At 43.0% G+C, this 13849-nt stretch overlaps 1 protein-coding gene across 5 annotated transcripts in view; it reads left to right on the top strand.

Annotated features, from left to right (window-relative positions):
• Positions 1-13849, top strand: part of WDR86 (WD repeat domain 86) — a 43879-nt gene that overhangs the window by 2128 nt on the left and 27902 nt on the right. For all 5 annotated transcript variants that reach the window (XM_060683378.2, XM_060683383.2, XM_087893094.1 and 2 more), the window contains one exon: positions 11688-11920. In XM_060683378.2, coding sequence (XP_060539361.1) covers positions 11758-11920 — 163 coding nt within the window. In that variant the 5' untranslated portion in view covers positions 11688-11757. The remainder of the gene's footprint in view (positions 1-11687; positions 11921-13849) is intronic.

A 13849-nucleotide genomic window follows, 5' to 3' on the forward strand; every position in this document is an offset into this window, starting at 1 on the left:
CTAACATCTTCTTTGAGTTCACTTCCACTCCTGGTGATTTTATAAAACGAAATTTTCTTAGGAACAATGAACAAATCCCAAGTGTGTCACTGTTGCTTTACTGTATTTTAGTATACTTTTTAGCTTCCCAGCCAAGGAGGAGCTGACCAGAATTAGATATAAAATGGGTGGCTAGGTAAATATTTTTAATAAATGAAATAAAATAAAAAATAGCCTGCAACTCTGAGATCTCCTCATGGTCCCTCATCCAATTAATAATCTAGTCTGATTCTACAGATTCGTTTAGTGATTGTTCAAAGTCACAATGGCACTGAAAAATAATGGTTTACAATTGGTTTCAACTTTCGATGTTTACAGCATCCCACAAGATCATGTGATCAAAATTTGGGCACTTGGTATATATTTACAGTGGTTGCAATCACATGAACCTCATTTATGATCTTCCCAGCTGGCTTCTGATAAGCAGAGTCAATGGAGGAAAGCAGATTCACTTAACAACCACATAATTCACTTACTAGCAGTAGTGATTTGTTTAACAACTGTTGCAAAAAAAACAACAACGTAGAATTGGGCATGTCTGACTAAACAACTGCTGTGCATAGCAAGGAAATTCTGGCCCAATTGTGATCTTAAGTTGAAGACTACCTACAATTAGCTTTTTGAGGTCAGCCAAGACCAGTCTAATGCAATAAACAAATTAAGAAGAGTAGAATAATCTGTCCGATTCCATTTGCTTTCCTATAATCAATTTTATTCCTTCCAAGAATTGTTGTATTGTTTGTAGCACATACTACATTCTGCAGAACTAGATCAGGTCATGCTGACCTCCTGGGATTTTTTACAGATCTCTTGAGAAGTCTTAATGGCTGTCTTGGCCCAACCTATTAAATCATAAACTATGATTTACAAGTCCATGGCTAAGCCAAAAGTAAGCAAATCACATGCCAATGCGGTTTATGAATTCAGCCATAAGGGATTTAGCTGTGCATGGAGTAACCTGCTGTATGGATACTGTCACTGTGGTTCATACAAATATAGCTATTGTTCCTAATGGATATCCTTACTTATCCACTACAACCATTAATGGCAAGGGGTCTACACACTGGTGGGATTCAGCCAGTTCGCACCTATTCGAGAAAACTGGTTGTTAGAAGAAATCATATTTTGTTTTTTTCCCACTTTACGGGGCTAATCCTGTAAGGAAGGCAGGAAGGAAACATTCTGCTGTTGTTTCTAGCCTACTCTTTATTGCCCTGCTTACAGAAACTGCCTCTCTGGTTAACCCTTCTTACATTGTAACAGCTAAGGCGTTTCGCCAATAGATGTGAGTGATATTGAATTGGCCACGCCCACACAGTCACATGACCACTGAGCTACACCTACCCAGCTGGTCATTAGGGCAGAGAACTGGTTGTTAAATTATTTGAATCCCACCACTGGGTCTACATAATTTTTTTCCCATAATGACCTAGATCAGGGATGTCAAACTTGCGTCATTATGGTGTCGTCACGTGACATATTACAACTTTTTTCCCCTTCACAAAACCGGGGTGTGGAGGTCGCCAGCGCATGATGCATCCGGCCCATGGGCCAGGAGTTTGACACCCCTGACCTACATTGTATTAAGTTATGGATCCCACCCATTTCACAGAAGTATAGGTAGTACGTGACTTACGATCACAATTGAGCCCCAAATGTCCATTGCTAAGTGAGACATTTGTTAAGTGAGTTCTGCCCCATTTTATGACCTTTCTTGCTACAGTTGCGAATCACTACAATTGTTCAGTAACATGTTCGTTAAATGAATCTTTTTTCCCACTGACTTTGCTTGTCAGAAGGGGATTACATGGCCCCGGGACATTGCAACCTTCATAAATACGAGCCAGTTGCCAAGCATCTGAATTTCGATCACATGACCATTGGGGATGCTGCAATGGTCGTTAAGTGTGAAAAATGGACATAAGTCACCTTTTTCAGTGCCGTTGTAATTTCAAATGGTCACTAAGTGAACTGTTGTAAATCGGGGACTACCTGTAGTTGTGGAATAGTAAACTACAAGTAGTCCTCAACTTACAACCAGAATTGGGACCGGAATTCCATCACTAAGTGATGAAGTTATTAAGTGAGTTGTCATATGACCTTGCCCAAGTTTTCTGCCACAGTCATTAAGCAAATCCAACTTCCTCCACTGACTTGGTTGCAGGACAGTTGCAAATATTGATCATAGGACTCTGGGACCATACAACCGTCATAAATACATACAGGTTACGAAGCACCAGAATTCCAATCACATGACCTTAGAGTGAGGGTAAGGTGAATCGTCCTAAGCCACTTTTTTCAACACTGTCATAATTTCAAACAGTTGCTAAACAAATGGTCATACGTTGAGGACTGTTTGTAGTTCATTGGTGTTCATGGAGAAGACCAGGAGCAAGTGATACTGTATGGAAATGATCCAAATATCATCATTGGTGTCATTTCTGCAATGATGTCATGCATGAGATTGCCTTGGTCTGTTGGTGGACGGTGTTTGAGTCACTGTGATAAAAGAAATATAATTTGGGCTCTAGAGTAGTATTTTTCAACCTCAGCAGCTTCTAAGATGTCTGGATTTCAGTTCTCAAAATTGCTGCCTAGGGAACCCAAACATTTTAAAGTTGCTAAGGTTGAGAAATGGTGCTTTACAATATCCGGTGATAAAGAGGTCAAAATTGATTTATTTTTCATGTGTCTGTAACTAAGTGCCATACAAAACAATGAAATGCAACACCAAAACTTTGGTATAGCAATGCATGCCATTCCAATATGAGATCACAATGTAACATAAATTAATATGAGTCAGGCCTTTTGCTTTCCTGATATGCCTCCAGTTTCCTGGAACAAAATGAATTATGAATATTCACACATTACACTAATCTAAGGATGCAAAGAGCGTAAATAATCAGGCTCCATGTGGCAGCCCCAGAGTGGGTGGGATCAAAACTCCCAGGCCCCCCCTCAGTGCATTATTTGCAAAAAGGGGAGTGGTTAGAAGCAAAATGCAAAGACTTAAAGGATATATTTCATCCCTGCAACTTTCATCAAAAATAAATCCCCTGCTGTCATGCTGGGTGAAGCTTGGTATAGAGGCTATATATTTAATTATGATTTATTTAAGCCTGGCTTATTGAAAAAGCCTCATGTGGCTATGATTGGTGAATACAGGCAGTCCTTGACTTACCACCAAATTGAGCCCAAAAATTTCCATTGCTAGGCAAGAAGACAGCTGTCTAACGAGTTTTGCTCAATTTTAAGCAAATCAGTTTTTAAGCGAATCAGTGCAGTGGTTGGGTTAGTAACACGGTTGTTAAGTGAATCTGGAGTCCCCATTTTTTTTGAAAAATTTGATTTATATGCCGCCCTTCTCCAGAGACTCAGGGCGGCTTACAATGCGTTAAGCAATAGCCTTCATACTTTTGTATATTTATACAAAGTCAGCTTATTGCCCCCACAATCTGGGTCCTCATTTTACCTACCTTAGAAAGGATGGAAGGCCGAGTCAACCTTGAGCCTTGGCGAGATTCAAACTTACAGTAATTGCAGACAGCTGGTGTTAATCACAATGCTATCAGTCTGCTGAGCCATCAGGCCCTTCATTGACTTTGCTTGTCAGAAGGTCGCAAAAGGGGATCCCATGTCCCTGGGACACTGCAACTTGGGTGTCCTCATGGATTCCTGGCTGTCGCTGGAAGACCATCTGACGGCTGTGACCAGGGGGGCTTTCGCGGAGGTTCGCCTGGTGCGCCAGTTGCGCCTTTTCCTAGACCGAGATGCCCTTCGCATGGTCACTCAGGCCCTGGTTACTTTTCGCTTGGATTACTGCAACTCCCTCTACATGGGGCTGCCCTTGAAGTGCACCTGGAGGCTCCAGCTGGTCCAGAATGCAGCCGCGTGGGTTGTTACGGGAACTCCCTGATACTCCCATGTAATACCTCTCCTACGCAAGCTGCACTGGTTACCAGTGGTCCTCCGGATCCGCTTCAAGGTGCTGATACATACCTATAAAGCCCTACATGGCTTAGGTCCGGGTTATTTGCAGGACCATCTCCTACCCGCCTCCCACCGTCCTCTTCGCTCACATAGAGCTGCCCTCCTCAGGGTACCGTCGACCAGACAATGTCGGCTGGCGATGTCCAGGGGTAGAGCATTCTCTGTGGGCGCTCCTGCCCTCTGGAATGAGTTACCCACCGAGCTCCGGACGGCCCCTGATCTCCGCTCCTTCCGTCGAGACCTAAAGACTTGGCTATTTCAACAAATCGGCTGATTCTGATTCTTGGGTTTTATTATTTATTTGTTCCTGTTTTAATTCGTTTTTAATTAGGATTTTCTTTTATTATTGTATGTTTTTTTTTAAAACTTGTGTTTGAGGCCCTGAGTCCTTTGGGAGAAGGGTGGCATATAAATATTTGTAAATAAAATAAATAAATAAACTGTCATAAATACATGCCAGTTGCCAAGCATCCGAATTTGATCACATGACCATGGGAATGATGCAATGGTCGTCAGTGTGAAAAATGGCCATCAGTCAAATGGTCATGAATGGTTGTAAATCAAAGATTACCTGCATAACACATCCAATGGGGCTACCTTTGAAAACTACCTAGAACCATGATGGCGAAGCTATGGCACGCATGCCAGAACTGGCAAGCAGCCCCCTCTCTGATGGCACGCAGCCGTTGCCCCAGTTCAGTTCTGTGCATGTGCGCGCGCCTCCCGCCAGCTAGCTGGTCTTTGGGTCTCTGCTGCGCATTTGGGGGGTTCAGGGCAGTGCAGGGGGCATGCGTGCATGCACGGGGCGGGGTTCATTCGGGGGGCGAGTGCACATGCATACGCCCATGTGGGGTGCATGCAGGGGTGGGTGCATGCAGAGGTATGCTTGGGGCGCACACATGCACGGGGTGGGGCGCATATGCGGGGGCCGCATGCACATTGCATTTTGTGGGTTTGGGCACGTGAGCGCACATGTGCACGCGCTTTGGGCACTCAGTCTGGAAAAGTTTAGCCATCACTGACCTAGAAGCTACCGCAGGTACAGAATGCAAGGGCCGACCTGTGGGTGCTTCGGTCCTGCTGTTGAAAATGCACCTATTTTGGGTTTCCCTCGACCCCCAGTTCAGAATGCTGGTTATCACCTGCAAAAGCTTATATGGCAGAGGATCAGGTTAGAAATTCCTCCCTCTTGCCCTGACAAGAGGTGAGACCTGTGTGGACTGAAACATGAGCTTCCAAACTTTTTCAGGCCATGGAAATTGTTAGCTTTTTAAAAAAATTACCAAAATCTCTGAACAAGAGGCAAAGCTCAAAAGATAGAAAATTGGCTGCATTTGAATAATTTTCTCCCCCTTTGTCTCTTCGAACCCCATCATATTCTTGTGGAACCCAAGTGGAATCCTGGTTGAAAATCCTGGAGTACAGGTAGTCCTCATTTTACAGCCACAATTAAGCCCAAGATTTCTGTTGCTAAGTGAAGTTTTTCTCCATTTTACGACTTTTCTTGCCACAATTGTTAAGTGAATCACTGCAGTTCGTAAATTTGCAACACGGTTGTTAAGGGAATCTGGCTTCCCCATTGACCTTGCTTGTCAGAAGGTCGCAGAAGGCGATCACATGACCCCATAATGACTGCAACCGTCATAAATTTGAGTCAGTTGCCAAACATCTCAGTTTTGATCATGTGACCATGGGGATGCTGCAATAGTCGTAAGCGTGAGAAAAACATTAATAAAAGTCACTTTTTTCAGTGATGTTGTAACTTTGAGCAGTTGTTGTAATGAACCATTGTAAGTCAAGGACTACCTGTACAAGACAGTCCTTCTTGGTGCTGATCCCAGCATTATCTTTCTTTTCTTTTCTTTTATTAGATTTATATATCGCCCTACTCCTGAAGGACTCAGGGCGGTGAACAAGCACAAAATAAAACACATAGTTACAAAAGTTAAAAGACATAATTAAAACCAGATTAAATAATTTAGCCCAAGACAATTAAAAAATCCCAATAATTTAAAACAGATTAAAATTTCAATTTAAAAAATTTTAAAACGGGAGAAAATTAGGCCAGGCTGGCTTGCTGGAATAGGAGAATCTTAAGAGCACGGCGGAAAGTGCGTAGATTCGGGATCCTCTGTATCTCTGGGGGGAGCTCGTTCCAGATAGTGGATGCCCCCACAGAGAAGGCCCTCCCCCTGGGGGCCACCAGTCGACATTGTTTAGCTGACGGCACCTGGAGGAGCCCCTCTCTATGAGAGCGTACCGGCCGGTGGGAGGCTGCTTGTGGTAGTAGGCGGTCCCGTAAATAACCAGGTCCTAAGCCATGGAGCGCTCTAAAAGTGGTAACCAAAACCTTGAAGCGCACCCGGAAGACCACCGGGAGCCAGTGCAGCTCGCGCAGGAGAGGTGTCACACGGAAGCACCATGTTGCTCCCGTAACCACCCGTGCGGCCGCACTCTGTGCCAGTTGGAGCCTCCGGGTGCTCCTCAAGGGGAGCCCCATGTAGAGAGCGTTGTAGAAAAAATGGTTTTAAAAGTAAAAAAAACAAAAAATGGCCATGCCCACCCAGCCACATTACCCCCACCACCACCAAGCCACGCCCACAGAACCGGTAGTAACAAATTTTAGATTTCACAACTGCTTATTACTATTAATTTAATGATGCTGAAAAAAAGTGACTTAAAACTGGTCCTTGCATTTAGAATGGACACAGCATCCCCATGGTCAAGTGACCAACATTTGAGCAGTTGGCAACTGGCATGTACTTATGACAGTTGCAGTGTCCTGCGGTCAGGTGATCTCCATTTGCAACCTTCCCAGCTGGCTTCCAACAAGCAAACTCCGTAGGGGAAACCAGATTTACTTAACTACTTGATTCATTTAACAGCTGCAGTGATTCGCTTAACAACCATGGCAAAAAAGGTCATGAAATCGATGATAATTCACATATAACAACTGCTTTGATTAGCAATGGAAATTCTGGTCTCAATTGCGGCATAAGCTGAGGACTATCTGTAATCAGCAGATTATATAATTATTTTTGATGATTCTTTTATAGAGAGACATTGTTTTGGAGATATTTTTTTTTTAAGCGGTTTGAGTGGAGCAGTATAAAACTGCTCAATGCAAAATCTGTGTATGCTTTTAGGATGCAAAAAGCAGATGTGTCCAGGAAATGTCTCCTAATCACATTCATATCGAAAAGTCTCTTAAAAACCCAGATTGACCACTTGCTGACTTCCCGTGAATTGTAGGTGCCTAATACTTTATGTTGTTTTATTTGAATATTTCTTGCTGTCTTAGGAAGAAATGTTTACGCAATTGAAGAGTTGATCCAGAGGTGAATGGTTGTATCACCTTTCAGTTAGAATAGTGGTATGGGAATTGCCCCAGATGTTTTGCAACTCCGGAGTTTAGTTCACTTATTTTATTTATTTATTTGTCTATTCACGTAGCTGCTCAACAGATTGATTATGGGACTCTGGACGACGTAAAACAAAACTAAAACAATAAGTATCTAAAAATTATCTATATTTTTTAAAAAAACATTTAGAAACCTTATAAAAGCAAAGCATTAATGCTTCAAGTAGCTTAATGCAGGGAATCAGTCCAGCATATCTGAACAGCTTTCTCCACTAACAACACGAATACCTGCTATCACTGCTGTGAGATTTATTGCCAATGTAGTTGTGTGATTTGTACGGTATGGTGGCCCAATGGTTAGTATGCAGCATTGCAGGCAAACTCTGCCCACTGCCAGCAGTTCGATCTTGACCAGCTCAAAGTTGACTCAGCGTGCCATCCTTCCGAGGTGCGTAAAATGAGGACCCAGATTGTTGGGGGCCATAGGCTGACTCTGTAAACCGCTTAGAGAGCACTGTCAAGCACTATGAATAGCAATAAGTGCTATTGCTGCTGCAATTACTATTAGCATTTTTAATATGGAATAGCTCCGTTTTCATATATCCTGCATTCATTTGGCAGCATTACAGATAGTCCTCAACTTACGACCAACCATTCATCTAGTGACCATTTGAAGTTACAACTGCACTGAAAAGAGATATTTACAACTAGTTCTTGCACTTATGACTGTCATGGGATTCCCATGGTCACATATGAAAATTTTGGCATTTGTAGTTGGCATGTGTTTATGACGGCTCCAGTGACCTGGGGGGGGGGGACACACATGATTGCCATTTTTCCAGCCAACCTCTGAGAAGTAAAGTCAATGGGGGAAGCCAGAGTTGTTCAACAACCATGTGATTCATCTAAGTGATTCACTTAATGACCACCACAATGAAAAAAATATCATAACATTGAATGCAATTTAACAACTGCCTCTCTTGTTGACAGGAGTTCAGGTCCCAATTTTGGTCATAAATCGAGGACTTCCTGTATTTTTTTGCTTCTCTCTTCTTTTAAATTGGATCAATGAATTCCAAATGTCTTGAAAATCTGGATGTTTGTACCAGTTTGTACCAGAATGAATGCATGGCGATTAATGACATATTTAACATTTGCTATTTCTTTTCTGCTTACAGAATTTGGTATTCTTTGGTTCTTTTTTCACTAGAATAATGCTTTTAGAGTCAAATTGATTGATTATGTGCCATCAAGTCATTGTTGACCTTTCCTAGCAAGTTGCTTTTAGACATTTATGACTGATAACAGCCCCTGTGTGTTCAAGAAGCTGTAGATCAGGGCAGGCGGGTTCCAAATCTCATCGCTACTGGTTCGCTTGTGCATGCTTGTGTGTGCGCACAGCGCTTCTGCACATGCACAGAGGTATCCGGGTGGGTGGGTGGAGCTTCCCGCCACCGCTGCTACAGGTTCGCACAATCTGGTGCGAACCGGTAGCAATCCACCACTGGATCAGGGGTGTCAAACTGGTTTCCCGCGGGCCAGATGCATCACATGCAGGCCACGCCCACCCCAGCTCTGCGAATGGGAAAAACATCGCGGAACATCATGTGACAGCAGCGTGATGCAGCGAGTTTGACACCTGTGCTTTAGATGAAACTACAGATATTCTCAATTTATGACTGATTGCTTCATGACCATTCAATGTAGTACAATGGACTAAAGCACTGTTATTAACATCTGCTGCTTGCAATTACTGCTGGTTCGAATCTCTCCAAGGCTCAAGGTTGACTCAGCCTTCCATCCTTTCAAAGGTAGGTAAAATGTGGACCCAGATTGTGGGGGCCATAAGCTGACTTTGTATAAATATACAAAAGTATGAAGGCTATTGCTTAACGCATTGTAAGTCGCCCTGAGTCTCCGGGGAAGGGCGGCATATAAATTAAAGCAAAAAAAACAAATAAAAAACGTTATGGTGGACCCCACCTAAATACATTCTGGGTTTCCAACCTGTCCTCCCCCTCCTGCAATCACATGGCCACATTCTGGTTCCTTGGCAACTGACCCACATTTATGGCCTTTTGCAACAGCTCACAACACACGACCATGATTTATGACGATTTTGTTGGAAACTGGCATTTACTTCCAGTTCCCAGAAAAAAAAAAACTCCCAATAGGGAACAATGGGTTTGCTTAATGACTGCTGTGAAAAAGGTGGTAAAAAGTGGTGAGTCATTTTACGGCTGACATGACTTTAATTGCCAGGCTCAACTACCATAATAACTCGAGAACTACCTATATAAACTTTTAATCAAAATCGTAACATTCCTTTCCCTACTTTCAGATGTTGGCTTATCATCAGGGTGCCTCAAACAATATTGGATGGGATTTCTTGCTTAAATTTAGCAGGGCAGTGGAGGTATTCACTTACCTTCGCTACTGGTTTGCAAATGTGATCGCGCTTGCTTTGCTCATGTGCGCCACCTCTGCGCATGCTCAGAGCATCAAAAATGGGACTGATGACATCCAGGCGGGTGGGTGGAGCCTCCCGCAGCCACCGCTACCGGTTTGCTCGAACCGGATAGAACCGGCTGAATAGCACCACTGTAGCAGGGCAATATTTTTACAGATCTCCATTTTTACAGACCTTTGGATTACCAGAATTGATTTGTAAACCAGGGTGGATAAAAATCAATGATTTTTTTTAAAAAATCAGATTTTTTTTAATTTAAATCGGGTTTTTTTTATTTTTATTGAATTTATTTTAATAAAAAACTTTGGGGGTAAAAATCTATCGTAAGATAGTTTTCTATTTAAGATACATAAGTAATTTGTTTATTCAGCATGAAATGGAGCTTAGTTATGTAGCATGAGGCTGTATATTCTGCAACACTGGGACTATCGGTGAGTCAACAGTGGGTCAAAAGAGTAGCAGAGATAACAGTTGCTCTTTAAAAATTATGATTTAAATCGAGTTGATTTAAATCAAGCCTTTTTACTAGTGATTTAAATCATGATTTAAATTGTGATTTAAATCAACTCGATTTAAATCAAATCCACCCTGCTGTAAACTGAAATAAGATATTCTTGCCCTGATGTATGCTTATTGATGGTGGAAGAACATATAAGGAATTAAATTCCTAAAGTAAGGAAAACATTTTCCCTGGTAAACAAACACACTTATTTTTTAAAAGATACACAGGTAGTCCTTGAGTTACAACTGAATTTGAGTCCTGCAGTCATACTTGTAAGTCATTACTGTCATTGAGCAGTGACTGGATGCGATTTTAAACCTTTTATGTGGTAGTCATTAAGAGAACACTGGTCATAAAATAAAGGCAGTAGTTGTTAAGTGGATGTTGTGATTATTAAGTCAATCAGTTTATTTGCTGTGGGGCATGTTTTGCCAGATACTGGATACTGTCTTCTGAAAAAAAAAAAGTTGTAAATCACAGTCTTGTGACTGCAGTACACTTGCTAAGCAACAAAAATATGATCACGTGACTGTAGAGGAGGTGTTGGACATCAGAACTTTGGAAACTTTGGGTCCTATGCAATGGTGGGTTGCCCCCGGTTCGGACCGGTTCTATAGAACTGGTAGTAAAACTGGCGGGAGACTCCGCCCACTGACCCTGACGTCATTAGAAGCGATCTGCGCAGAGGCAAGGCGCGTGTGTGAGCGAAGCGTGCGCACGTGATCCCGTTGCGAACCGCTCGTAAAGGTAAGTAGGACCCACCCCTGCTCCTATGTATTTTGAGGAGGGTTCCGTCATAGCATTCATCAAACAAATGATCATAAGTCAAGAACTACCCATATGATCCCAGAGATTGTTCTCATTTGTAGATTTTAAATCATGGACGGATTCATTTGGGAGAAACAGTGATCTTGCCCAGGATTATTTTGAACTGTAAAGGTAAGCAGCAACTAAATCGAGGACTTCCTGTATTTTTTGCTTCCCTCTCACACAAAACGAACAAACAAAGCCCTCATTTTCTGTTAAAAAAATTGAGGACAATGTCAGCATTTTAGTAGGTTTTGGTCAATATTCCTCCCTATAATGTTCTGAATCAGCGGAAGCCTCCTGACATTTTTCAAAGTCAGTTTCACGGTGTACTTAAGGAGTAATATGTGCTTTGTTTGATGAATGTACATTTCTGGCTAAGGAAATGCAGTTGAGCGCCTGAGTAATTTAGGAAAATGTATCCTTTGAATGTTATGTGTTCGTAACAGAAAGCATCGGCTGATTCTTTACCCCAAAAGATGGGCTTAATCGGATTTAACGATGTTTGTTTTTGTAAGGCTTTCTCCTGATCTTAAGATGATCTGGACTTGATGGGTGTCCCCATTCCAGCCCCTGCCTTGTGGCAGAATGGGGAGCAGTTCTTCAGCCCTCAAAATTTGCACTGATCACCAAGGGGGCATCAACTGGATCAGCCTGAGTCCAGACGGGCAGTGGCTGTTAACGGGCAGTGAAGATGGGACGGCACGACTCTGGAGCACTGCCAACAACGAATGTCAGGCCCATTTTCAAGGTAGGCAAGTTACAGAATTACAGCAGAGTTGAAAGGGACCATAGAGGTTTTCTGGTCTAAAATTTGTCCTTTGGTTCCGGAATACAAAATTGATTATGGACCATCTAGTCAATATTGACCCCTCAGCAACTTACAGAGATAGACGTTCTCCAGGGTGAACTATCTCCAATCTGGTCCTTCAGAACTTCCAATGGTGGACCCATTTCTGTTGGAATTTAGTTTGTCCATGTTGCTGTTGGCCATCCTCTTCTCTTTCTTCCCACCTTGTCCAATATTATACATTTCACTATATCAGGGGTCAGCAACCTGTGGCTCTGGAGCTGCATGTGGCTCTTTCACCCCTCTGCTGCGGCTCCCTGTCACTCAAAATATACGTCACAACCGCCAATGTGCGACACCCGCCAGCATACGATTTATTGAGCTTTTCAACCCCTGGTAGGCCAACCATGAATAAATCCAAGAAAAGAAAAGTTTCAGAAGAAAACAGAACTACATATGCTAGCTTTGTGGCTGCTCAAGAAATAGTCAGGCACGGGAAGGGTTTTGTGGCTCCCGGTGTTTTCTTTTCTGTGGGAAACGGGTCCAAATGGCTCTTTAAATGTTTAAGGTTGCAGACCCCTGCACTATATAAATCTATCTAAGGGAGCTGGGTCTTTGCAGCTGGTTGATTGACTAACGTGCCATGAAGTTGATGTTGACTCTTGATGATCTTCTTCAAAATGACCCATTCTCCAGCCTGGGCTATTCATGTCTCCCAACAGTGCACCCATTGCTGCTATACAGGTTGTCTTCAACTTACAACCATACATTTAGTGACTGTTCGAAGGTAAAATGGAACTGAAAAAAGTGGCTTGATTATTTTTCCCATGTGCTACTATTGTAATATCCCCATACTCACATGATTAAAATCCAGGTATTTGGCAATTGGCAGGTATTTATGTCGTTTGCAGTGAACTGAGGTCATGTACTCACCTTTGACAAGCAAAGTCAGTGGGGAAGCCAGATTCATCTAAAAATTGTGTTACTAACTTAAGAACTGAAGTGATTCATGTAACAACTATGGCTAAAAAGGTCGCAAAGTGGGTCAAAACCAGGGGTGAAATCCAGCAGGTTCTGACAGGTTCTGGAGAACTGGTAGCGGAAATTTTGAGTAGTTCAGAGAACCGGCAAATACCACCTCTGGCTGGCCCCAGAGTGGGGTGGGAATGGAGATTTTGTAGTATCCTTCCTCCAGGAGTAGGGAGGGAATGGGGATTTTGTAGTATCCTTCCCCTGGAGTGGGGTGGGAGTGGAGATTTTGCAGTATCCTTCCCCCAGGAGTGGGGAGAGAATGGGGATTTTGCAGTATCCTTCTCCTGCTACTCCCACCAAGCCACATCCACAGAACCGGTAGTAAAAAAATTTGGATTTCACCACTGGTCAAAACCCATTTAAGAACGGTCACGCTTAGCAACAGAAATGTTGGGATCAATTGTGGTTGTAAGTTGAGGACTACCTGTAATCAAGGTCATCTACCTCTGGCACATAAACTCTTCCAATTTGTCCAGATGTATGAAGAAGATGGATATGGAGAGTCAGTTTGGTGTGGGGATTCAGATTCTGGCCTAGAAACCAGAAGATTGTTTCGCCTTAGGCATGAAAGCCAGCTAGGTGACTTTGGGCCAATCACCAGGAGATTGTGAGTTCTAGTCCCGCCTTAGGCATGAAAGCCAGCTAGGTGACTTTGGGCCAATCACCAGGAGATTGTGAGTTCTAGTCCCGCCTTAGGCATGAAAGCCAGCTAGGTGACTTTGGGCCAATCACCAGGAGATTGTGAGTTCTAGTCCCGCCTTAGGCATGAAAGCCAGCTAGGTGACTTTGGGCCAATCACCAGGAGATTGTGAGTTCTAGTCCCGCCTTAGGCATGAAAGCCAGCTAGGTGACTTTGGG

The sequence above is a fragment of the Pantherophis guttatus genome, chromosome 4, assembly GCF_059756535.1.
Source record: "Pantherophis guttatus breed Tessera chromosome 4, ASM5975653v1, whole genome shotgun sequence".
NCBI lineage: Eukaryota > Metazoa > Chordata > Lepidosauria > Squamata > Colubridae > Pantherophis > Pantherophis guttatus.